Genomic DNA, 26932 nt, shown 5'->3' on the forward strand with positions numbered 1-26932 from the left:
TGCCGTGTGATCTAGAAAGTTCCTCAGGACACAGAGGAGAAGAATCAGGAAAAGACAAACAAGGAAAGATTTTCCAGAGGGAAAAAGGGTCAGGGACAATGAAGAGTTAAGGGAAAGGAAGGATAAAGGGGGCCCTTAGATGCAGCCCACAGGAGTTACTGGTGAATTAAGGGCCTCAGTACAATAGTTTTGAGGGAAGCCAGACTCCCAGCAGTGAGGAAAAGACCGAATGGACTTGAACCTCCCAGACATGGAGAGAACCTTGTCTGCAGAGTCTGTGTCATGGTTTCGAGCAAACCCTGGAGCCAGGCACTAGCTCTGTGGCTTTGTCAGGTTACCTGATCTCCCTGTGCCGCAGTTTCCTTATCTGTGAAATGGAGGTGACGATGGTAGCGCACAGTTGAGTAGACTGTGTTCAGGATTGAGCAGGTTAGCATATGTGAAGAACTCAGAACAGCACCCGACAGGTAGTAACTGCCGTGTAAGTTTTTACAATTAAGGTCATGGCTTAAAGGAATAATGGGGTTAAGCAAAGGGTGTGGGGACGGGGAGAGAGAGAATACAGATGATCTGTGAGGACAGAACGGAAGCTCATGGAGAAGGGGGACTGAGTGCAGGGAAACTGGGCAGGGGAACGGTACCTGAGGATGTGAAGGCAGGGGGCAGGTGGGGAGAGTACAAACGGGGAGGTTTGTGTAGCAAGAGGAGAGGAACCTTTTCCTCCGAGAATGGAGCAGAAGGCGAAAGGACTGCTCTAGAGAGGTGGCTGGGTCGGTGGGTAGACGGACAGACAGGCATAGAGGACCCATATATGTGCTGAATCCCAACAGAGGCCCACGAGGAACCTTAGGCCAAATCCCTGCTGGTCGCAGCACGGCCCGTCCTCTCTGGGGAGGACAGGGGCCCACCGGTTCGGGCGCCCCCACTGAGGAGCAGCACGTGGGCACGTGGTTGAAGCCCGTTCTGTCTGGCAGAAGGAAGATTCTGAGACACTGACTCGCCACAGTTACTGTAACCCTGTAATATTGTTAAAACAGCGTTTGGGCAACATTCTGCGAGCTCTGATCATCCACAGAGAAGTGGACCCCATTGACACAGTCTCGGGGACCTCGTTCTGTCGAGTGCTGCCAGGCTCCCCGAAGGGTCTTGGGTGGCCCCTCAGCCTTCCAGTAGGGGCCTGCTGAAGCCTTCCCACCCTCAGGAGATGGGCAAGGGATTTCGGGTCTTAGGACGTCTATAAAGTCGAATCCCAGGCATTCTTGGAGTCATATGTATTTTCCAGATACCTTAAGGTGTGTATTTTTATATTTCTCAATATATCACAAAACTTTTCTAGAACTTCTCAAAATAAAGCTACTTCAACTTCAGTTTGGTTTCAAGTATCTCTGTGTATCAGACCATGTCCAGTTCTGCCCTGAACCCTGCAGCAGCACCCCCTCCCCCATTTCTCTCAGGAAGAGCCCCCTTTCTCTGTAATGCCGTTTCCAGTAAACCCTTCCGTCCCTTGCTGGCTCCAGCCTCTGACTCCGTCTCTTTTTATGGAACACAGCAGGCCTGGCCCTTCCTAAGGGCCAGGCCCTGACCAGCTCCTCTTCCCTGAGTTAGCCTCTTCTCTCTTCTTCGCCGCTTCACGTCTTGGCTCCCATGTCGTCTTCGCAGCCAGGCCTGCCCTGACCACCCTGTTTCGACTGCAACCCCCATCCCAGTACCCAGGCCTCCGTACCCTCCACCCCTGGCTTCCTTTTCCTCCATGGCACTTAGGTCTTCACGTACTCGGGGCTATGGCCCAGCTTCTGTGTAAGGCCAGGGCAGAGCTCTTCCTTGTTCTCATGACTATCCCAAGCACGTAGAAAATGGCTGCCCCATGGCTGGGGCACAGAACCTTCTAGATGAATGAACGGACTACATTGCACAGAACCTTCTGTCTTTTGAGTTATAAAAATGCCAAATCATGAAATGAAGTCTGCTTGCATTTGGAAGAGTATAGCACATTATCAGTATGGTAATGAGTCAAGAGTTTCACTTACAGTGAATCATATTTGTGCACTGTTTATAAAACTTTTAGAAGTAGCTGCAGTGAATCACAGATTGGCAGATCTCCCATACTGACCTCCAAACGCTGTGGCTTGATACTGGCGATGCACAGACAGGGAGAGGGAAGAAGGGGCAAGAAAGAAGTGGTGAACCATTTTTTACCAATAATAAAATGAAATGAAGTTGCAGCCCTATGGAGTGTCAGGGATAGAAGAAAGAATCAGGAATCCCCTTTGTGTGCACACACAACTCTTGAACCTGTTTAGGATGATACTTTCTTAGATACTCTTATGTCTCTTTATTTAATTCCTATATGTCAAGATAATGATGGGAAGAGGAAAATAAAAGAGGGAAAAGTATGGAATCCTGACTTTCCTTTTCCAGAGCACGCTGAAATTTTTCTGTGTTTATAGAAAGTTGAGAACTTGAGGTTCTGTGCAGCATAAAGACGGTACAGAAATAAATACCTGTTTTTGAAAAGAGTAAGGGGCACCGTGATCTTTTAATGCTGGCTGTGTCTGGGCCTCTCGTCCGGTGTACACAGGGATGAGGATGTGACTTGGGGGCTCTGTATGATTTTTGGAGGAACGTTACTGTGACATTTCTGTGACGTCTTCTTTGTCAGCACTGAACCCTTGCGTGACTTTGCCTTTTGCGGTCCCCTTGCAGACACGGGGCTGGGCGAGTCCGTGTGCTCCAGCCCAAGCATCTCCAGCAGCACCAGCCCCAAACTCGACCCGCCCCCCTCTCCCCACGCCAACAGAAAGAAGCACCGTCGGAAGAAAAGCACCGGCAACTTCAAAGCCGACGGCCTCTCGGGCACCGCAGAAGGTAAGCTCGCCAGGCTCCGCGGTGGCCCCTGGGGCGAGAGGGCACCTTTCTGAAAATGGGTGTGTGTTTTTCCAATGTGCAAACTCAGGTTCTCTTGAGAACCACCAGTGCGTGCACAGTAACAGAGGGTTCCGCCTGGGCCTTCTGTTTGCACGGTGCACCAGAGGGCCCGGGGGCCGCGTGCCACCAGCCAGGTTCTCCAGATGAGCCCGCCACGTCGGCATCTTACCTTGATTGGCTGGTCCTCGGGGTTGCTGGTTTCCCCGTGGAGCGCCTCGGCCACCCAGGCCGATGCGTCCACTCCCACGAGATCAGCCCTTGTGTTACTCTAATGAAGACAATCGCCTCCTAACTTAAGAAACGCCTCTCATATGGGCCGGTCTGTGGTCTAAGAGAGCTGTCTCCACTCCGGGCTCTGGCAGCCTGCTTGATGAGCAGCTCTCAATCCAGGGTCCATGAGCTCGTCTTGTTCTGCGGGCTCGGTTGACATTCCTCTCATCACAGTGTGTTCTGGTTCTTCTTTGCCTTGTCAGGTTCTCAGTCCTTACTCTCGGTGATGGTCCAAAGCGATCTTCCTGAATCCTTGAAATGAATTTATAACTTTATTCTGTGGACGCAAGTGGGTCACAAGCCACTTGGTTGCACTCAAACCACGAATACATTATGAAAAATAAAAAATTAATGCAGTGGCAATGAAGAACTTAAAGAATATTCAAAAGGAGAACTGAAATTTATAAACATGGATGTGCTAACATGAATTATGGTTTGTGAGATTGGCAGTTATGTAAGAAGAGGTCTGTCTTCACCGTGGTTCACATACACAGGAACTATCTGTATAATTTATACCCTTTTTCTCTCTCTCTTTCCTCCACATTTTTTCTGAAATCTCTACATGTTTGTTCTAAACCACAAGTTGCCGGACAGTTGGCCACCTTGGAGAAGGGGCCTGTTCCCTCCTACCTTCTGGATATCCGTCTCTAAACCCTCAGTGCACACGTTAGCAGGGAAGGAATGGAGTCTTTATGGTGTACCACAAGTGCTCTTTACCGTAATTCTGTGAGCTGGGCAGCATCGTTTCTAATATAATGAGGAGACAGGCTCAGAGCTGTTCAGGGGCTTGTCTGGACTCTCCCAATGGCCAAGCAGAGAAGAAGGTGACAGTCCTTCTCTTTCAGCATGCCTCTTAACCATTTTGCCTCCAACAGGTTTCCAGCAAGTTTAGCCAAGAGAAGCTGATTTTCTCATGATGCTACGTGAGGATCCCATTATACCAGCAGTGACTTTAGGATCAGAGCGTCCACCCAGGCACCCACTGGAAAAGGGTTCGGCCGCATGCTCAGCGTTAGTGAGACCCCTCACATAGCACCTGCTATCACATGACCAGAGGTTTGGGAAGAGGCCTGGCCTCTCGCTAGCGTGGGTACCGCGAGCCCTCCGTACCTAACAGCCACGCACCAAGGAGAGGACGAGACAGGTGTAGGGAAGGCCACACCCATCTCAGACAAGCGTCTTAGTGTGTTCATGAGCGTCTCCAAAGTTGTGTCTGACTTTTCTTTTAAAAGCACAACTTACTAGAAACCGATTGTCCAGTCCACCTGTAAATACTTATAAACACTTTAATTATCTTCTCTCTCCCACCTTGACTAATATGCAAACTCTTTAAGTAAGATGCCTCCTGCACTGGCATCCAGTTCAAATTGGTGCCCTGTACCATACTGCATGATGAGGCCGAGACGGATCGTCAGCAGTGTCACTACCCATGGACCCCTGCATTAAAGCTCGTGCTACTGAGGTGGTGATATGAAGAGAAGGGTAGACTCTCGGGCAGCGTAGAAACACCTGAATTAGAAAAGCACGACACACTCTCCAGTTTGGCTGTGTAGCAGTGGGTGTATGTTCAGAGGGTCAAAGAGGAACCCACCCCTCACTTTCCAGCCAAGAGAATATCATTTCCGTAATATGAGTGGCCCATGACATCTTTCCAATAGAAAATAAGACTGTAATCTCTATAAAAAGAAAGCATGTCATTTTTTTCTAGCAGTAACCTACCAAACTATAGATGGGTCGTTTTTGTGAAGCACACTGCATTTCATTTGTTTCTCAGGCACACATTCTTTCACATTTGAGCGTCTCTGGAGTTAGAATGCATCCTAAATTGAAGGCATTTATAGTCAATGAAATGCAATATTTCGAATAGTACATTGCACATACCATTTAAGCAGTCTGGTCTTGAAATTAGAGCTAGCTGTATATGTTTTATTTTTAGAGGATACTATTTTATTTTAATTACAAGAAAATGTTTATGTTTCTCTTCCCTGCTAAGCCCTGTGGCTGGTGTCTCCTATTGCTTACAGTAGTGCCAAAAATTTGCAATCACAGGTGTAAAATGTTTTATAGATGATGCCGGTAAAGGAGTTGAATTTTATGGTTTTTGATTTTACCCCTTTGGAACAAATGAGTAAACTCAAATCACATCAGAATATAAGAAACTTTTCCTCTGAAAGCCGGCTAATAACAGTGAGGTCCTGGAGGGGAGGGGGTTGCCCTCAGACTGGGTTGCCAAGGGGAGATTAGTACACGGCCCATCTACAGAGCTGTGGAGGAGTGACGGGTTTATCGTGGAAAGGGGAGTGGGCTGCTGGAAGCCAGAGAGAGGGCTGCCCAGAGAACGCGCCCATTTGGGAGCTGTGGCCTTTGACAGAGGGGCGCCGCCAGCCCCTGGGGATCCAGGGGGAAACACCCAGCCTCCCCCTTCCCCCTTGCTCTGGTCTCCTGCTCCCCCTCCTTGATCAGACTCACCTGGATGCCCCCTGCTGCCCCCACACTGGCCCCTCCCAGGACAGAAGCCGGAGAAGGCGGAGACTGGAGCCACCAGGGCCCGCGCCCGTGGGGCTCCTGCATTTTGCAGACCTTCTTACGAATGCCTGGGAGAATCCATGCCACCAGCGCCATCACCAGCCCTGCATCAGTGCAGCAGGCTGGAAGCGTCTCGAGGGAAGGACCGCTTGCCATCCACTGTCCCTCCGAGGCCTGCAGGGAGCAGCAGAGCTTTGTGAATGGACTTCAAGGCCTTTCCCAGAGTAGCCCAAAAAAGAGCACATGGTCAAGCTCAAAGGTTCTGACACCAGGTATTCCGTGGCTTTGTGGCATGCCTATTCAGAAAATAAAAGGCAGACACCATGTTTCATCAGTATGTTGTGCTATCCCAAATTCAGAAACACCCTGTCCATGTGGGGACTGTACCGTGATGGTGAAAATCAGTATATTCCGTCCGAGTTGCTCACTCCAGCACCCATTATACTCACTTAGAGAAAGTGGTTGTATTTCCCTTAAGAACAGCAATTAAATTCTATACCTGATGGCAGGGGCGATGGAACCTAAGTTAAGGAGAAGAATTTTTTTTTATATTGGTGATTTAAAATGAATTGCCTGCACCTAGTCAATGACAGAAGCAGAGACTACAGTGAAAGAATTCCTTATCTTTATGAATGTGTTGAGTTATGAGCTGATAACTTGATTGACACAAGTACATGATCATTCATGGAGAAGACATTGGGATGATCTTTAGTCTTTCAACCAGTCAGCGACTGTCACATAGCTCTTATTTTATCATTTTAAGGAGTCACAAAGCAGAAAAGCAATCCGGCCCCACCTTTATGGTTTGGAGGAAGTGTGAGCAGGATGCGCTCACTTTCTGATTGTGACAGCACATTTCGTTTAAAGCAGAAGCGCCTGCAGAAAGCCAGATGGGTGCTTGGCCGTCCTCAAAAGTGGGACCTGAGGCTGCCAACTTTGGGTGCCAGGGGTGCTTGCCCCACCCTTTCTCCTGCCTACCTTCCAGAAGCTTCTGCTTGACTTACATCCATTTCATCTATGTAATCTCTTAAGTAAGTGAGTTTTTCAAATACTGTGGTCCTCTTTGTAATATTTTGCAACTTTTCACCCAGGAAAAATTAGACAAGGAGTTACTATTCTATAAGTAATCTGGTATCAAAATCCCGGGAAGAAATCAGGGTTGGAGGTACAAATTTTTAATGAAGTTTTCACTTTATTTTTCCTTTCAAACAAATTTAAGGGTACTTGTAAATTCTGTTAATTAAGAATATCAGAAATAGGACACTTTACTATAGAGTTTAACTTTAAAAGAGATTCTTAGAAGCCAGCATCTGTTAACTTCACCATACTGCGAAGGCAGTATTAAGCGAACTTCATGAGTCTTGTTTCTATTTAATAGACAATTGGGAACATTACATATTAAAATGTCAGTGACACTCTTGATTTTAAAGTGGATTTGATTTGGTCGGGACTGTTTTAACATATTTAAGAAAGCATTGTGTTCAGGCCTGGGTACTGTGCCTGAGGGTGATGGTAGACCAACAGACGCCAACACAGATGTGGGTAAGAAGGACGGGGACTGAGCACCCGTCTTGGCGAGGCCCTTGAAGAAACTGGGAGAAGAGTTGGGAGGAAGGACGAGGAGCATGATGGTCTGTTATTGGAGGTCAGCCAAGTGGAAGACTGTCCTTGCTGCTTCCAGATGGCCCAGAGGGGTTTCATTAGGATCGATGGTGAAAGCTTCAAGGAGATGGATTCTGGTTCCAATCTTTCCAAAACCCAGGCATGCCCTGAGAGGCAGCGACTCCCTGACCTGTCAGCCGTGGGCACAGAGCTCGAGACCACGTAGAGGAATTCCAGCTCTGGGGGGCTGGTGGCACCTGGTGCCTTGGATATGGGGCCATCACCAAGGCTAAGGGGCATGTGCCGGGGAAACCATTAGACCATGGAAGTTTCCAGGTCATTAATGACTTGCCATCTTCTGGCATTGTCTTTGAATCATGATACTCATCTTCTCATTGAAGGGCCAGGAATGGGGTTACCTTTGCTAAAATGAAACAGCAGTTTCTGAAATCCCATTATCTGACCCAGAAAGTGTCAAAACTTGACACCCCAAATCTGGTTGTTCTCGTTATTTTTCTACATTCATGCAAGTTTGCACCAAGTGGTAATTTCCCTGTTTCCCTAGTGAAAAGGCTGAAGTAGAGAGAGGTTAAGTGGCTTTCTTGTCCAAGGTCAGGTTGCTAGTAGGTGACGGAACTGTCTCTTGATTCTCTGCCTCAAACTCTTTCCACCAGGCAAAAAACGAGTCTTTGAGGTGTGTGGAGCGGCTTTTGAATCTAGGAGTGGTGCAGTCTGAATAGCTTCCTTGATATTTCTCAGATTCTCTGTAAAGACACTGACTTTTATATGGCTCATCACATCTAGAAGTTTTGTAGCAAAGATCTTTCTTTAAAAATGCAGAGCCAGGGTGGATTTACCCAATCTTATTATTCAACAGAGTATGCAGGAATCCTGTTTTTCCTCTCGGGTTCATAGTGCTTTGTTCCAAAGGTCTCCGAAGGGAATTTATTTTATCCTTCTCATTTCCTTCGGCTGTTCATTCTGGGTCTTTACCAAATCATTGTAGGGTTTGTCCTGGATGGATAGCGAACGATTATCTTGTAGAGATTAAGTCACAAGCTGGCTTCTCCATGATGGTAGGAAACAAATTGCCCACCAAAGCTGCCCTCACTAGGATCAGAGTGAGGCAGAGGCTGTTTACAAATTTCATTAACTCCACAGTGGCAAATTTGCCAGATTTAATTTTCCTTTGCTCTGTTGGGAGAACCTAAAATTATGAATCATTTTAGTCTTTCATCAAATATCAAGCGATCACCACAGGGGAAGCACTATTTGTAGTGAAGCTCTATTTGTTTAGATCCATGGAAGACAAAATTCAGCTCTTCACTCACCCCAACAAGTTTAGAGCCTTAAAATAGAGACCAGGCACATCCCAAAACTGTACCTAGAATTTAAGGCAGGATATTTAAGAGAGGCATGGATATCCAAAAGAAGGGTCAAGAAGTGCCAAGTTGTATGACTTAAGGAAAGCTAGTCTGTTGTACAACTTAATTTTATATTCTACAGATTTGGTACATAATGATTATATTATTTATTAAAACCCTGCAGAAAACATCAGTCTTCCACTAAATGGTGTCTATTCACAAAAACCTAAAAACACTAGATTGAGTTAGTCACAAAATGGAGTTTTGTTTTTACTTAGTCCTAAGAAACAGATTCTAAGTATTAATAATAGAAAATCTTTTGGTTAATCAGTTGATGCTTTGGAAGCCACTTGGAAGGGAAAGTAAGGAATTATGAGAGAGCAATGTAGGCTTTTTCCCACATTCTCGTTATTATGCAGAAGCGTGTACACACGCAGTGACTCTCCTCGGGAATAACTGTCACCATTCTGTTGTGTTTAACTGTCAGGCAGTTTGGGATATCATTTGGTAATTTGGGAATTTGGCACCTCATGACTGGGGGAGCAATTTGTTTCTTTTGTGACTCAGAATGTGGCGAGTGCTTAAGTGTCTTACTAATCTCATCTTTTCTCCCACCTTGGGTGAAATTAAAATGATGGCTCCCTGTCTCTGCTGCCACATCAGTGACTGGCAAGAAATCAGGGCACAGGAGCTGTAGTCTTCATGGTTTGTTACCTGTCTGTTCTGTTCTGAATTATTTGGATGTGGGTGGAGGGAAGAGGTAGAAGGTCCATGAAGGCTGGTTGTGCAGTTTCCCATGCACATGCATCATTCCTGGAGGTCCTTCTTGTCATCTTTGGGGACATCCATCCAGAGCTCAGCCACTCCAAGCAAAAGAAAAGGGAACGAGAAGTCTCCACTTCAAGTTGCAGAAAAAGCTTCATAGCCGGCAGTAGTTGTTGGCACAGCGAGGACTTCTCTATTGGACTCCTGTGTTACTGAACTAATTGGTTGGTGCATCCAAATAGTTGAGCTGAGCTATTAATTATAGTGAATGGGAAAACCAAGAATATACTTAAAATGCAGTCATTTTGCCTTGGGAAGATTTTTTTCGCCCTTGAGCTGTCAGTTTGGGGAAGACGCCATGTAGTCTGATAGGCTTACACAGTCCAGATCATTATGCCAAAGAGTGAATTCTTAGTTTGTGACGCCATCTTCCAAGGGGACAGACTTGCTGGAAGCAAAAGGACCTGGGTCCGCTTTAGACATTGACACTATCGAATGGCCAAGTGGACCTCAAAAGCCACCCTACACCCTCAGCTCCTTTGGCCAGCAAGTTGGAAATAAACAAAGTGAGTGGAGCATGGCAGTGCAGTCAGAACAGAGAAGTCCCATCACAAGGAACTGACAAGAGAAGGAATTAGGGTACTTTTTTTTTTTTTTTTTTTTTTTAAAGTAAACTCAAATTAAAGTGGTTTGATTCCATTCCAGAAACCGCATGGAGCACCTACACATGCCCAGAGCTGTGCTGGGAACTGGATGTGACAATGGCTGAGCAGCCCCTGCCCGGTGGGGGCAGCAGATCTGTGAACAGCTCATGGCCGCCTGGGCAGCAGGTGCAGGGAGGGCATCCCAAGCACGGAGGCTTGGGGACCTCTAGGGAGGCTCCCCGGGGAGATGAGATGCTCATATCCCATTACAGGGAGAGAAAGAGTTGAAAAAGTGAATGCACGGTAACCCGTTACAACGTGGCTCACTCCTGGCGAGAGCGTGGGATGCCAAGGAGTATTCAGGCCCAGCGCAACCAACGTTGGCTTCTCCTTGGTCTTCTGCGGTCAAAGGAATAGACTCACCTTTGAAAAATGCAAACCACTTTCAGGGCTACTTTCAAACAAATGCAGACCTGCAGCGGACCTCAATGCCTTTTATTTTACCAAGATTGGAGGCACTTTCCCTGCCCATGGAGAAGCACGAGCCGCTCACAGGCTCCAGGGTCCCCTGACAAAGAACTCGGGGCTCTGCGTTGTCCTTTGGGCACCCTTGGATTGGAATTGTGCCCAGTTTTGAAGAACCCGAGTCTACTGACTTTCAATAGAGTCCAAGATATTTCTTTTTAAAGTCATTTCCTTGATGTTTTGCAAATGTGAGAACTGTCAGGGTCTTCAGGTTTTGTTGAATTTAGTGCTGAAATTGAAACCCAGGGTTAGACATGACCAGCTCGGACAAGGTCCCTGGGCCGAGCAGAGGCAGAGCCAGAGCCAGTTGGCAGTTCACGCTGTTCAGTGTATGTTTTCTTTACCATTTTAATCCTTCGTGTACTTTTCACGCTTTCACCCTCCTGCGTGTACTGTATCACAGTAAGCCCGGGAAGGTGGATTGAAATGATAATGACCAAGAGAAGCTTGGTAAAGTGTCTGAAGCTTTCGCATGAAGATGTTTTGTCTCCATCCTGTGCAGGACCCAGACGTTTGAACGTGTGACATCAGACACATGCATCCAACAGGCTTTGGAAACAAAGACGCCTGGGTCGTTTTTATTTTCACCTGTGGTAGCTGAGTGAGCTGCGTTTTTCCTCCAAGCCCCGGCAGTAGTGAAACCAGTTAGTGTTTTGTCATTTCTTCTTCCTGAGGATATAAAACAAAAGTAGATGTTGACTAAATGCAAAACTTGGTCTGTGTGCAAGCAGTTTGGCAAAGAGAAAGGATAAAATGGAAGTTCACCGATGCCTGGAGACTGTCCATCCCTGCTTGTGGGACTTGATGATGCCCTTCCCATCCACTTCGTGCCATTAAGAAAAATATTTCACAGACTCAGTTTCTCCGGTCAGAGACCATTCTACAGATCACTTCTCTCTCCACTTCACCCTTCCCTCCCTGGGGTCTTGGGTCCATTGTTATGATGGGTCATTAAGCAAGAAGGAAGGCACCCACAACTGAGCCTGCTCTTAAATACCTGTTATCTCATCTCATCCTTAACACGCCCTTGTAATGTTGGCAGGTGGGTGGTGGTATCTTTGTACGGAGGAGGAAAAAGTTTCATTGACGTTAACTGATCGCTCCCAGATCAGCAGGCAGGAGACAAATTCAGGACCAACATCAGGCCTCTAGGACTTGGAAGGCTGTGCATTTTTCTGTGCACCATCACCGTCACCTGGAAGAAGGGGCAGTATGGAGAGCAGGTGCAGTTAGGAGGCACCTGTGGGTGGATGATGGCAGCCCTGCAGCCCGCAGAGTTGCTTTACCCTCTGGGCCGTTCGTTTTCCCCACAACTCAGTGGGTCTGTGCCCACTTACCACTGTTGCTCTTCAGAACTTGGCAGAAGTAATTCCTTTGCTAGTTTTGATCTCCGCCTCTTTGCTCAAGATCCCCATTATGGCATGGCTTCTTTGCAAACAGTATCTCCTGCCCGTGTGTGTATTTGCATGCCCGGGTGTGATCACGTTCCCCGGGTGTGAGCACGTGCACACAGACCCATATTCTGATACCCTCAAAAGATGGCAGCAGCTGTTTCAGATGCCTCGCGGACAGTCGGAACGTACGGCATTAGCTAACAGGCACTCTCCAGTCCGTGTACCAAGGGGCCATCTCCCTTGAAAAATTTTTCAATGTGTGGACATTGAACTCAGATGCACTGAACCCAGTTTTTATGCTGAGAATGGTATCTTTTTTTTTTTATTTTAAAGAAAGGCATGAGCAATTTTTAAGGCCAGTTTGAAGTTGGAGGGAGGAAGGGAGTGATTCAGTAAGCCCTCCGTCATCCATTTGAATACTGCATTGCTGATTGTAGTATTAATCAAACATCGGCCTCACGCTGGCTCCCAGGTCCTGTCAGCCTTACCGGGGCTCTGGTCGCTGCTCTGAAGTGAGCGTGGTGTGGGATGAACGGCGTGTGTTTGCTTAGCAATCTTTGCTAATGCCCTCCTGCCTTTCACCTCTACCCCTTTCTCATCTCCAGTGTATGGTGGGTGCTAGATGTTGAGCCCAGGGTGTTATCGCCAATGAAAAAACAGCGAAAACTTCAGCGGGCCCTGCCATTTACACACACACGCACACACACAACTTAACAAGGGCTTGTTTCCTGGGTGGGACATGGAGAAAATTGGCCATTTGTCGGTGGGGTAATGGGCTTTGCTGCAATATGAAAATCTCACGTGGTTAAATTCAATGACATTATATCCGAGTTCATGAAAAGCTACTACCGCACGGCTTAATTCTATTTAATTTTTAAGGGGAAAAAAAGCAAAGGAAAAATGTTTTAGTTTCTCTTAAGCTGATTTCTCCCTGCTTTTTCTTAAAAGTGCCTTTCTAGTTGCCACACAGTGATGTGATCATTATCTGCCACCTCTTCGCCTTGCTGCCTCTGCGTGCAGTAAAATACAAAAAGAGAGAGAGGCCGGGGAGCTTGTGAAGTATGACTCCCATCCCAAGACTCATTGCCTGCGATTCGTACCGCTTGACAGTAATGATCTTATTACATTACTCCGGACCTTGAAGAGATTTCATGAGGAGAGCGAAAGGACATGCCTCCATGTAATCAAGTGGCGCTGAATATTCCACGCGTTTTTGATCACACACTGATTGGGCACAGTTTTAGCCCATCTTCTAGTCAATTATGCATGCCCCGTGTGCTCCTCGGCTAGTGGGAAACATTGATGGCTGTTGTCTGGGTTTTGGCAGGCAGCCAGGGCTTTGAAGTGCCTTCCACACCGTCATCCCGGGATAAGTGCTTTTTAGTTGGAACTGATTACCTTTCTTTAGGTTTTGCCTAATAGCAAAAGCGTATTTGGAGAGGGCTCCAGGTGAAAAATGGACATATTAGCCATTTAGAGCGTCTGAACTCCTAGTCAATTTTTCGGCTTCCCTTGTTTCCATCTAATTTCTATTTAATGATATAATGTTTGATAATGTTTAGGATACGTCACTGCGTTTGCTGCAGAGCAACGTGTTGAGTGTGGAGGACAGGTTACATAATGCGGCCACAGCCTTCAGGCTCCCCCATTAACCCAGGTGAGGCCCCAGGCTTTAAGGAGATTTTTTGGTCAGTTCTTATCTTGGCAAAGAGGCATTGGTTATCTAGAGATATTTTCATTTGCAGGAAAATAGGCAGTGAAGTCTTCCCACGATTGACTGACTGGTTCTAGGTAATTGTGGAGTAAATGCAAACATTGCTGGGTTTGGGGCACTCTGCTGCTTTATACCCGAAAGAATCATCGACTCGTAGTTTATCAGATTCTGCACTCCCCAGTATTGATCCTGAAGCCCAGTAATAGTTGAAAGGGTAGAATTTTTTGCTCCGAGAATGATTGCATTACATTTGAGCAAATGGCAATATATGACTATTATAACTATTATAAACCTAGATTTTTGCCTCCTACATTATACTCTTAATTCAGATTCTCAGCTTATAGATGGTCTCAGAATCGTTAGGTGGGAAAACTTTGAAGTTCTTTTTCACCTTCCTTATGCGAGGCTGTGGAATTGGACACCTAGAGTAAATGACCGGCATGAGATGTTTGCCAAGGTGCCCTCTTGAACTCGCCAAGACGTGTTCCATGGCTTCATGTCTAATCACAAGGTGGAGCGCGGGAACCCAGCATTTCTGTGCTGGCTTATGGGCTGGTATCTCAGAAATTTGATTTGACTCTTCCTAATTGAATAAACGGGTAGCTTTGTTCTGGTAGCTTTTCATCTGGGTCTTCCTTGCTTTCTGTGGGTAGGAATAATTTTCCTGTTCAGCTGCCTCTCTGCAGAGACCATGATATGCCACACACCTGGTTAACAAAACAGCCCTTAGAGAACTCACTGGAATTCCTAAGTTCAGGTATCCTTCACACACACACACACACACAGGTTTTTTTTGTTTTTTTTTTCCCTTAATTTCATGAAATTAAAATATTTTCTATTAAAATTTAGATTTAGTGATGCCTCTTTAAAAGAGAAAATTGATCACCAAACGTCAAAGCTATCTGTTAGCAGTAATAGTCTCAGCCAGTTATTGACCCTTGCCATGTGTCAGGCACCGCAGTCTAGCACACTCCATATGTGTTCTCTTGTGACTCTCACAAGAAGCCATGATGTAGGTTCCACATCCCCATTTTTATGACTGGGGACACTTCAGATCATGACGTCCAAATAACTTGCTCCACATAGACAAAGAACATGACACATCTGGCCTCAGATTCAAGCCACAATGAACCAGTACCTACTGCCTCTTACACCTGTCAGCACAGCACCCTGGAAGGCTGGGTCTGTGTTTTTAGTGATCTTACCTTCTACTTTCCATATCTTGACTTATCTAGGACTTCCATAGGATTACATTCATATAAAATAAAGGGTTTTATATTAGGCTGTCAAATAATATTTCTAAATTTTAATAAGTTAATGTTCAAGTCATAAAAACTTTTGTCAGTTTGCACATGACCGTGTTTCTACAAATTGACAAAATTGGATTTTTATAGCAATTGGAAAATCTCAGATCTGTCATTAGCAAATGATCACCATTTTAAAGGCTGTAATTTGAGAAAACTGGCATGTAATTTGAGAAAGCTGGCATGTATCATGATGATGTATTTGTGGCCTGGGAATTTTGCCTGAACAAGTTAATCCAGTTCTCACATTTCAAGAGAATCAGAGTCAGTAATCTAGAAGATAGTTTCATCAGTGAGTACAGATAACTCTATAATTAACATGTAATTACCCTGAACAGGCCGATTAATTAATGTAAACAATTTAAGGTCACTAACCGTTTTCTTGATTTTTCCATACCCTGGACTGTTCCTCACTTGGTGGGAAGATGGGGCTCTTGGAGCTAGGATGTGTGAAGGAGGAAGGGAAGTTTTCCTTTGCCTGCAATAGCCATGACCGTGAGCTCTGGTTACTACCAGCCACCATTGTGGGTGTGGCATGGGCTGGTTTTCTGAGCTTATAAACAGTGGAGGTTGTAGTTGGGGAGGTTCTAAAGACCAGTGTTTCTCTGCCTTCCCCTCCCCATTTTTCCAGGTGGGGGAAGGACTCATAGATGGCTTTGGCCCCATTTTTCTCGGAACAGCCTAGAAAGACCCCCACCCCGCCCCACGTCTGTCATAGAGGCCTCAGTGTCTTCTCATCCAGACTCCTGTCATCCTCACCATGAGTGTTTCAGAACGTCAGTTAAGGGTCGTTGGTTTTCTTTCCTTTTGGACATTTGAAGATTAACATGTTGCAATCATCGATAACTTGCTTCCTTCTATTTCTGATCACAACGGATCATCTTAGCTTGTCCAGGAGAGTGATTTTTTTTCCAATTTCTTTTGCTCGAAGAGTTCTAAGCCAGGACTCAAAAGCCATTAATTTATCTATCATTCACTTCTCGTTCTTGCTTTCACGTCTTTCCAGCCCCTAAAAAATATTTTGAAGTACTCCTCCACACTGCACAGTCAACAAATGTCTTGCATGAGCAGGACAGAGGTTTCCCTGAGGCCTCCAGCCCTGTGCCATGGAGCCCACCGCTTGGGGCCAGGCACAGGGGGTCTTCATGCAGGGAAGTCTGCCTTGGTGGAGGGTCCGCCTCCAGGATGCTGGGGCCAGCAGGAGTGAGCCTGGGCAGAGGTGCAGGGATGGGATGGCACCCGCCAGTGGAAGCCGGGGCAAGTGCTGGGGGAAGACCAGCCGGGGGCCTCGGCTGGGCCGGGCGGAGGCTGTGGGGGCAGCGCCTGGGCGATGGGCACCTGCTCGGCTCCAGCCTGGGCTTCTCGCTCTGCCTCTCAGACCCGTCGCCCGCCTCATGTCCCTCAGGCTTGCTTCTCGTTTCTCATTTCATGCTTCCTCTTCCTTTCTCCTTGTTTCTTCCATCCAAGACTTGTCTTTCTTGTCTCATCTTTTTTTCTTTTTCCCTCTTTGTCCATCTGTACCTTAAAGTACTTCTTTTTCTCCTCACTCTCTTGTTCTCTTTCTCTCCTTTCTTACGTCACTCTCTGACTTCCTTTTCCTTGTGCATAACATAGAATTAAAGAGGTCCTTGTAATTGAGTGGATCAACTTTTAGGCTCCCCCTGAATTATGAAAGTATATGATTTTAACATGTTACAAATCTTCTGTATATTTCTCAGCCACCCCCCCCACCTCCCAAAAAAAACCCTAAATATTTAGTTAAAATTCCTTTTATTAGTACGTGGGTGACAGTCGATCCCCTGTGGATGAGCTGTGTCCTGCCTGAAACACCCTAGAAGTTCACATCACTGACTCCTCCTCCCCATCAGGAGGCAATTTCTGAGTTTTAAAGTATGTTCTCTAGAGAACACAGCCCTTCTCCCTGAGCAGTGGTTACTTAGCCAAGGTGCTGGGGCATTTTTCATTATTGTAGTGTATCTGCAAAGCTCAGCTTTTTCCATCCTCTCTGAAACACTTGCATTTTTTCTATAACTTTCCGATAACTAGTGGTCCAGTGGGAAAATGGGATCTTAAGTACAAGAGTTTATTATTTCTCTTTTTCTGCCGACTCCACTTTGGCTACAATTAGCTTTTACGTTTTCGCTTCATAATTAGTGGCTTCGCATTCATTTATCTCTTTATTTGCCTCTGCCTCTCATTTCCCCGTGGTCAGCATGTGTTTCCCCGTGGTCAGTTGTCACTCTCACGGACTTAATTCTCATTGCTCAGAAAATTTTCGAACAGCTGAGTAGTGAGGCTTGGTCCCCATCGCTCAGTTGTTTTTGTTTCTGTTTGGTTTTTTTATTTTTAACTCCTTTTGGCTGAGTGGCAGTGATCCCCTCGCTCTTGTATGTCTTTGCTTTTATGTTGTTGTACATTTTGTTTTAGACCTACTGAGTTCTTCATAAGATCACTGTGGACTCCGTGTTTTCTTACTTCCCTTGTCTGACGGCCATGGCGTTTTTCGGTCTTTCAGTTCTTCAGAGTTCACATCTGCCGAGGACTCCTTTACTGCATCCTTCAAACACTGTTGTAGGTTTATTATCAGTACTATTATTTATAACTGACCTCAAGATCTTGGCCAATACCAGACAGATCTCTACAGCTTATTACCTCCATTAAGCTCCTTCTGTCCATCTTCAAATTTAATTATCTTTAATTCTGATTAATAACGGACACTGATTGGCCCTTCACTAAGGGCAGCATGCACCCCAACAGCCGTGGGGAGGAGAAGAGCCCATGGACGATGATGTCGGGGTGGCGCCGTGTCTGGTGGGAGGGGAGGACCGGGCCAGGCTGGAGTGGGAGGTGCACGGCAGTGGCATGCCATGGGAGGAGCTGGGTGCTCCATGCAGGGGATGAGAGAGACGAGGGGAGGACGGGGAGATTTGGGGTGTGCCAGCTTCCAGGGTTGTTGGAGCAGCGAGGCGAGGAGACGGCGGTGGCAGGTGGGAGGATCTGAAAGAGACGGGAGCTGCTGGTGGCCAGTCCATCCTGCAGTCAAGAGCCAGATGTGGTGGAGGGGCAGACCCACAGCAAGTGGGGGGCATGCCTTCCTGTGGTGCAGAGGAGAGGAGGCGGCAGGGTCCAGCGTCACGGCCGGTGGGCAGGCCCGACACACATCTCAGCCCTCCCTGGGCAGTTTTTAAATTGTTAATTTAAAACCGAGATCTGGAGCTTGGATACCAGGTGGTTCAAGTGTGCCAACAGGGTGGCGAACCGGTGGTTTAGATTGAGATCACCCAGGACTGTGCAAAGAACCAGCTTCTCTGCAGCTCAAGCACCTCCACAGGTGGTCCCCCTGGAACCTGGCAGCGCGCAGAAGACCTTCTCAGCTCCCATCTTTATACCATCCCAATTGCTTCATGGTTAGAGTCCGTCAGCTGTTACAGTGTTTCTACACTTCCCTCTCCTATTTTATGGATTTAAATCAAAGTTCAGCCATATGAACACTTGGTTATTATTTTTTGTTTTGCTAACCAAGATACCAAGATGACTGCTTGAGTGTAGCTGCTGTGTTCGGTGCAAGGCGTCCTCACCGGAAAGCACTGGCATGTGCTGCTGCATCAGCCAAACAGCCCGGCGGATGGTGTCCACCCCTGGAGCAGAGCTCCCCCAGGAAGCTCCCAGCCTCTGGGTGGGTACAGCCGGGAGGTTTGAGTTCTGCCCAGATGTCTGGGGCCTCACGGAAAATCCAGGGGCTGGAAACATCTGGAGCTTCCTTCACTTGCGTGTCTGGCCATGATGCTGCCTGTTGGTGGGCCTCCGCTGGAGCTGTTGGCCCAGATACCCACTACGACCGCTCCGTGTGGCCTGGGCTTTCTCCCAAGCTGGTGGCTGGGTTCTAGAGCGAGTGGCCAGAGCGAGCGAGCCATGTCCCCTTCTGTGGCCTGGCCCCAGGGGTAACACAGTGCCACTTCAGCCGTACTCGCCGAGTCAACAGAATCACGGAGTTCCAGGGCAACAGAAATAGGCTCCACCTCCTGATGGAGATTCTCGAAGAGCAGGTGGACCCAAAACACTGCTCTGGCCACTTCTGGACAGTATAATTTGCCACAGACAGAAAGTAAATATCAAGTAAATACATAATGCGTCAGGTTGGGTAAAGGCAACGGAATAAAAGACTCACTGAGCAACCACCTAGACGGTTAGCTGGAAGCACGTTGACTTTTACCTTGATTTTAGTTTGTAATTATTCTCTGGTAATGTCACTAGAGAACTATTTTACAGTGTTCTATTTTTAAATAATTGGTAAACATTCTTATTTCTCCATTCTTTAATTTAGTCACTATAAAAAAAAAATTTTATATCTTGTAATTTGTTCCCCAGAAACTATGAAGTATTATATTCCAATAGTTTTTAGGATTTATTATTTCCAAGCAACATTATGAACCAGAAAGCTGTATGGTTTTTTATAAGTGGTCCAGAGAACCATCAAATACCAAGGGCTGCTTAAGGAAAATGGATGCATTTTTATGCATATCACTGTAACACTATAAAATAAAGAAGGTGAAATACCATACAGTTTTAAATAATTTTCTTCTGTACTGGATTATTTCAAAGGTTTGTGAATGGCATCGGGAGTCCATGAACGTTTAACACTGGCTCTTCTCCTTGCTCTTAAATAAAGACAATCACATAAGGTCATCTTGCTTCACGGGTAATTAAGGCATTTCACTCTGCAAATTCCTTATTCTAATGAACAAGGAGAAATTTCTCTTTTGCTGAAATATATCTTATAAGGGTTTTATATCTTCTCATTGCTCAGACTTGGAAAATGTTCCTTTTGCATCTGGTTGTCTCTTGTAATGTCTTCTTAAATTGTGAGTCAGGAAGACAACTGTGACATTTCTCCACAGATGGCAACTTTTAAAAAACGCTTCAATTCTCACTTTCTGTGACCGTGAAACCCCAGCGTCCCAGGCATCCAGGGCCCGTTGTTACCTCTGGCAGCCGTCAGGACGTGGCGAATCCAGACGGGTGGGAGGCCCCACTTGGGAAAGGGTTGTGGTGGCAGAAAATGACACCCCGCAGGTAAGGGGGCTCCGGAGCCAGGGTTCCCGGGTTTGAGATCTGGCCCCACCTCTTACTGGCAGGAAGACATGGTCCTCATCCTCTCCTGCCTCAGTGTTCCCCGCTGGAAGATGGGGAGAATCGTGGCACCAACCTGCTGGGACAGCTGTCCGCAATCACCGAGCCCAAACATTTCCAGGGCGTGAGACAGGGCCCGGTGCCCAGCAGCAGCCTCTCCGTGTAGGGACACAGCCTGCCATGCATTCCTGTTTTGGGATTCAATTTGTGTATACCAGAATAGTATTCTGGAGAGCCAAATTGAGTGTAACATACTTAAAGATTTTACTGACTCACCTAAGAAAGGAGTCAGGAACATTGTGTTCTGACTTGTTAAATTGTCCGTTTAAAATGTCATAGGCAGTGGCTTTACAGATTATCCATTAAATAGCACTGACCAAAAATATTGAGGCTGACTCTTCAACTTGCCCAGTGTATCCCGGCCTCTTGCGTGCCCTCCCCTCGGATGAGTCGGTGCAGCTCGGACCCTAGCACAGCAGGTTCCTGTTGCTCCTTGGGGTCGACCTGAGCTTTGCCCCCAGGTAGGTGCAGTGCCTGGTTACAGGGATCTCCAGCTGTTCTCAGCCTCCGGACAGTCATTTCCAGCGTGAACCTGCACCTGCTGTCCTCCGCCTCCGCAGACCGCAGTGCAACTGAAAAAGGTCTTTTCACTGTCACGATTTGCCTTCGTCATTGAAAGTTAAGAAAAAACTACTTTAATTTTAAGGCATGGATTTTTCAAATGTACGGGCTGGAAATGACTTTAACAAAGACTCCGTGTTTCACAGACTACATTAATGTATGGGGTTCTTTTCTCTAAGCATTTCAGCATGTTTTAGAGGAAACCCAGAATTTATTGCTGCACAGTTAAAAGGCCTGCCCCTTTTTTGGGTGGAGCAAAGTGGGTTCACAGTGACTTTTCCCTCAACTCATATTGATCTGTACAATTTGTTTGACAATTACTTTCTGCCTTGGGGCATCCTTGTATTGTGGACTTCATGCAGTGGTTGTTAGTCTGTCCCTTCAACTAGAATGAAGCCCAAGGCAGGGGACATGTCTCGGACTTGGCGTCCTCCACGAGCTGGATCCCTCCTGCCCATGGCACACACCTGGTAAATACTAGTTTACCCACCTGGAGTTCCTCATTGGATACCCAAAGTATTTCTTTTCTACAAATATGGTTTTATGGGATACGAAGCAGTATCTTCCGAAGTTTGTGCTGGAAACATGAATCTAACAAGAGGCTCTGAAAAAAAAATGTTTGGATTCTATCACCTTGTCTGTCTCCCTTTGGGGAGCAACTTAAAGGCAACAAGAAGCCCTCTGCTGAAAAAAACCAACAGCATTAACCAACTTTTTAAGTTACTGAAACTCCAGCGCCAACCTTCTGTGGCCTCAGCTGTGTTGCTTTTCCTGTCTGACCATGATTGCAATCTTTGGGACACCGTTCTATGGCACACACTTCAGGGCACGGTAGTGTTGGGGCCACCAGACAGCGCCCCATTTTAATTGCTTTTTCAGTGATGTTCGGAAAGACCTGGAACGTCCTTCCTTTCGTGAGTCGGGGGGTTCCACTGACATGAGAACCCCCCAAATCCCAAGGGGCCTGTAGACCCTGGATGTCTGCTCAGCTGGAAGACTGCAGAACCCCACTCCAGGAGATGCCGTCCCACTGGTCCCGACCGGGTACGCGCCCCCAGCCTCAGGTCCTGTGGGACGGTCTGCTTGGGCGAAGGCGCCCTCCACATCGCACCCGAAGTTACGTGGCACTGCTCCCACGTGTGTCCTTCCCAATAATTGTGTGATCTCATTTTCTCATTTCAACAAAACATAATGCCCCTCTTTGCCTGAAATCCATCTTTTTTAGCATTTCTCCCACACGTGTGTTTTCACACATTGGCAACATTTTTATGCTGTATGTTAGTTGCTGAAGATAGTTTATAGGATGCACCTCGTAATTCATTTCTTTTCATGTAGTTGAAGTCTTTCAGTGCTTGTTTTGAGTTGATCTGTTGATATCAGAGTAATGTAAAGAGGAGCTTGTTCTTCGGTGACTTGAAAGTTGAGAAGGAGAACATCCGTAATCATCACAGCTAGTATGCATTGAGTGCTCAGTCGGTGACAAACCGTATACCAGGTGTGTTGCATGCATTATTTTATTTATTTCTTTACCTAACCCAATAATACAGTCACCAGGCAAGGACAGAGAGCTCAAAATGCAAAGATTTTTTAGTTTCCAGGTTATGGGAACTTTTCAGGAGAAGAGCATGACAATTAACCAAATGATTCTCATCAAATCTAGAATAAGGCACAGCATACAGTACCATAGTAATAAAGGGGTTATCCAGAGTATTGCTTACAAATCAAACCTCTATTGAACACCCTGCTACCCACTGGCCTCCTGCAGTAAAGAAAGAAGAAAAGGCTACCTAGAAGAAGAAAGGTCTTCTGCATTATGGGTGGAATGCAAATTCGCCGTGCACGCAGCTCTGCGCTGTTGTATAACAAACAGCTTTGCCAGCCCACTTTGGTGCCGCTGATCAGATTTTGCCATTGAGAAAATCTATAAGCTGTGCAGAGCCTGTCGGAAGTCATTAGTTCCTTGCTTCTGCTGCTAAGTCCATTTTTCTGTTTCAGCACCATGTTCTAGATACCTAACTGCAAAGTATGGCTTATGTATATTTTTTCTAGTTGTCGTTCTCACCGCTGCCTCATCTTGCACCTTACCCTCCTGCTCATCGCCAAAAAAATGAAAAAGCCATTGTGCAAATTGATTTGGAGATCAGCCTTGATAAAATACCAGTATGCAGCCCTCCCAGCCCCAGCTCAGTACTCCGGGCCATTCCCAACGATTTGGACGTGTGCGCCGGAGCCGCCACAGCGGGCGTGGAGGTGGGCAGAGATTAACTGGGGGCTTTCCAGCCGTTTGTCATACAAATAGCCGTGCCAGTAAACTGCAGAACCATCAATAATTTTTTCTCGCGATTGAAACCTTTTATCAATTGTGTCAGTTTCATTATTCAATAAGCGATTAGTAGCAGCCATCGTCGTTTAGTCATTCGTCGTTAACAACGCGGCTCGTCTGTGGACGGAGCAGCCACCGCACACCTGTACCTGAGCTGAAAGCACCTCGAGATGCCTGGCCTCCTCTCCAGCGGGGCTTGTGTCAGACTCACTGCTGGCTGACAGATGACAGGGAATGAGCACCTGACATGCAGCTTCTAATTTCTGAAAGTTACGCTGTGACATGTGGTTAATTTCTGCTGCAGCTGTGAGAATAGTAAATGGTGGGCATTTTTCTTTTCCCTCCTGCCAGGCATTTTATTTGGAATACTTTTGCCCTGTGATTTCAATGCCAGGCTTGTTGATTAGAGAAGTGATATCGTTCTTGTTTACCTCCAAGTCATAGATGTCTGCGTGGGCTGGTGGTAGCGGCGAGCTTTGCCTGCCCTCGGCTGCCTGCTCCGGGCTTTCCGTTACTTGTAAAGTCCAGACTCTCAGGAGGAAGGGAAGAGGGTGGTGCACTAGCTCCCAGCCTGCAGGTAACGGGCCCCTGGAGATGCCAGGGGAGAACCTGAAGGGTCTGGAATCCACACGAACCTCTGCAGAGACGGAAGTAATTGTACGTGAATATTGTGAATGGGAAGCAAAGTGATTTTAGAATGTTGCTGAGTTATAGCTTCTAAGGGAGCCTGCATATTTTTTAAAATTGGGAACCACTGAGAGAGAGATTGGTCTTTGCCAGTGGTTTTTGGTTTTTGGTTTTTCCACCCAAGTCCAGTTTGTCAGAAAAAGATAATTCTACCACTAGCTAAGTGTAGGCGAGGAAAAACAACTCACTGAGTATATTTATATATCACTGAGACTGTATACTTGATCCTACCGGAGCTCTAACTTGATCAGTCCTGGAGAAGAAGGAGAAAGTGTGTGTGTGTGTGTGTGTATGTGTATACCCATGACTTCAATGAGGACCTTTTAAAAATACTGTAACTCATAATTTTAGAAGTCATTCTGAATTGTATTTCAGCTACTTTCAAAAACACTTCTACACAATCTTGAGGTTAATCTTCTGTTTTTCTTCAGCCGTAGCTTGTGCCTTCAGCTCCCAAAGCTTCCACACCATGACACTGGGCACAGGGTACACGGTAGCTGATGTACCACGTGTGCATCCTGGTAGGACATGTGATTTAGTGTTGAAGAAGAAATCATTGTGAGAGCTTCTGAGCTGTACTCCAGCTTCCCCGGTGCGGTCGGTCTCCGGACACAAAGGTTGAAGGAAGCACGAGTTTACTGTGTCACTAGCACCAGATCCCTGAGCCAGAATAGCCCCCTGCGTGCAGTTCACTTTTGTATGTCACTGAGTTCACCTCCAGGACATGTGGGAAATGACGAGCCGGTCCAGGCTCTACCCACAGCACCTGCTGAAGACGTCTCACTCTCTGAAAAATTCAAAGTCCACTCAGGTGCAAGTTTCTGGTCTGCCTTTTTCATTGTAGACTTAGTCCCTTCTGTCCGAATTCCATTTTTTAAGGGAGCCCCCAAATGCATTTGTTTTTGAGTCATTGTATCCTTTGACACATGACCTTTCGGGGCCTCTGAGACAGATGCTTTGTAAGACAAGGCAGTAGTTAGGTGAGATTAGTCAACTGTTGCCCGGTGTCACACTCAATAACTGGTTCCTAGGCATTTTTAATTTTAAAGACTACCAAAAATATTTTTAAATATTGAAGTACTAATATCATTTTCTAACATTTAATTTTTCCAAGCAAGGATATTTAAAATAAAAATACTTGCCTCTGTCACCATCGCGTCACAAAAGAAAGAACACAAGCCCTGAAAGAAGAGGGATCCTATGCTCTAACAGTTAACAGACTTAGCACTAAAACTACTCAGAGCCCCTGTTTCTCTGATTTTATTGCACATGAGGGGAAATTGCATTTTTTTTCCCTGATATTTAGGAACCTCTGCTCTGTTATCACTTGGTGGAGAAATCTAGGAGGAAGGGCTGAAGATTGCTTGTGGCTTATTGAAGTTTCCTTGGCTTTGGCCTTCAAGGACACGAGTGAGAAGGCAAGATGCTTAGGAGGCAAGCCAGCAGACTATGACGTCCATCTGACTGAGCTCCTAGCCCAACTTGATCATGTAGAAGCTGCGGGACTTCGGCCTTAGTTCTTCCATCTCCAAAATGGGGATGAACTAGTACATAGTGTATGGGGAGGCTATGAAAATTGAATGAGATAAAGATATGGTAAGCTCTCAGCATAACACCTGGTCCATATTAGACATTCAAAAAAAAATTAGGGATGATGGTGGTTATCATAACGATGGTGATGGTGTTCATGATTGTAGTGGTCATGATGGTGGTGATTATGATGGTGGTGGTGGTGGTGGTGGTGGTGAAGATGATGGTGATGATGGTGATGATTGTGGCAGTTATGATTGTGATGGTGATGTCATGATTATGGTGATGGTGGTTGTCATGATGATGGGATGATGGTGGTCATGATGAAGGTAATTGTGGTTGTCCTGATGATAGTGGTGATGGTGATGATGATGGTTGTTATGGTCATTATGATGGTGATTGTGGTCATGGTGGTGGTGGTCATGGTGATGTTGATGGTAGTTGTGATGATGGTGATGATTGTGGTCATTATGATTGTGATGGTGGTGGTGGTCATGGTGACATGGTGACGTTGACAGTAGTCATGATGTCTGTGGTGATAATGGTGGTGAGGGCAGTCATGGACTTGGTGGTGATGGGTAGGTAGGGAGCATGAGATAATATAGAACCAATACCTTAATTCTGCCTGAGAGCTGGGGTCAGTCCTGAGCTGTAAAACAGGGCTGTGTTTTGACTTCCATTCTTTTAAACTTGTATCATAATGATTTGAAACCATTTTTCGATGATCTTTGATGCATACTCCTTTCAATTAGAAAAATAAGAAAAGAAACCATCTGTATCAAAAATGTAGTTATTGTAGTTGTGAATCAAGAATAGCCATAAAGACAATTGGTACTTCTTCTACTTACTCTCATTAATAATACCTTAAGGTCATCTTTTAAAATCAGTGTCATCACTTTGACAGACATTCTCCAAAATTTTGTTTGTTTATAGCTATAATTTGATGGTGCCTTTTGAAAGGATTCCCATCTCTCTAGGCCAGTTTTTATCTCTTGATCATTGGAGAGCTGCAATTTAATATACTGTGGGCACCTATGTCCATGAAACTACTTACTCTGTTTAAAGGCTGCAGAGTTCCATAGAATAGATGTTTTGTAGCAGATTGATACAGCTGTCTCTCATTGGGCATTTGTTATTTTTATTTTTATTTTGCTATTACCAACGATACTGCTATGAACGTTCTTGGAAGCATGTCTTTAAGCACTCATGCTTTATTTCTGTGAAGGAGGTTTTTGCCTGACTGAAAGTTGAAATTCTGCATTTAGATGTGTTACTTGCCCTGCCTCCATCATGGCCTTTGTTGAATTGTGCTTCAAAGTCCAGTCCTTGACTTGCAGCGAGGTCTCTGTGAGAAACAGGCAGACCTGGGGTATACGTGTCTGGTGAGAACAGGAGGGTCAATAGGCAGAACGAGGTATGTCTCATGCCACCGTGCCAGGATAGCTTACAGAGGGCCTACTTGTGGGACATTCATTCATTCATTCAACAGACACAAGTGGCGCCTATGTGATGGGCACATGCTGGCCTCCAAGGATGAGCAGATACACCTTACACGAGACTGGCGTGGGTGCGGCAGGCCCGTGACCACGGACCATCGCTGTCCTCGGC

The 26932-nt window shown here is 46.2% G+C and overlaps 1 protein-coding gene across 1 annotated transcript in view; it reads left to right on the forward strand.

Annotated features, from left to right (window-relative positions):
• AGAP1 (ArfGAP with GTPase domain, ankyrin repeat and PH domain 1) overlaps positions 1–26932 on the forward strand; it is a 434418-nt gene that overhangs the window by 296016 nt on the left and 111470 nt on the right. Inside the window, 1 exon segment of the mRNA XM_037850014.1 lies at positions 2704–2865. Within this exon segment, the coding sequence (XP_037705942.1) occupies positions 2704–2865 (162 nt within the window).

The sequence above is a fragment of the Choloepus didactylus genome, chromosome 9 (assembly GCF_015220235.1).
Source record: "Choloepus didactylus isolate mChoDid1 chromosome 9, mChoDid1.pri, whole genome shotgun sequence".
Taxonomy (NCBI): domain Eukaryota; kingdom Metazoa; phylum Chordata; class Mammalia; order Pilosa; family Megalonychidae; genus Choloepus; species Choloepus didactylus.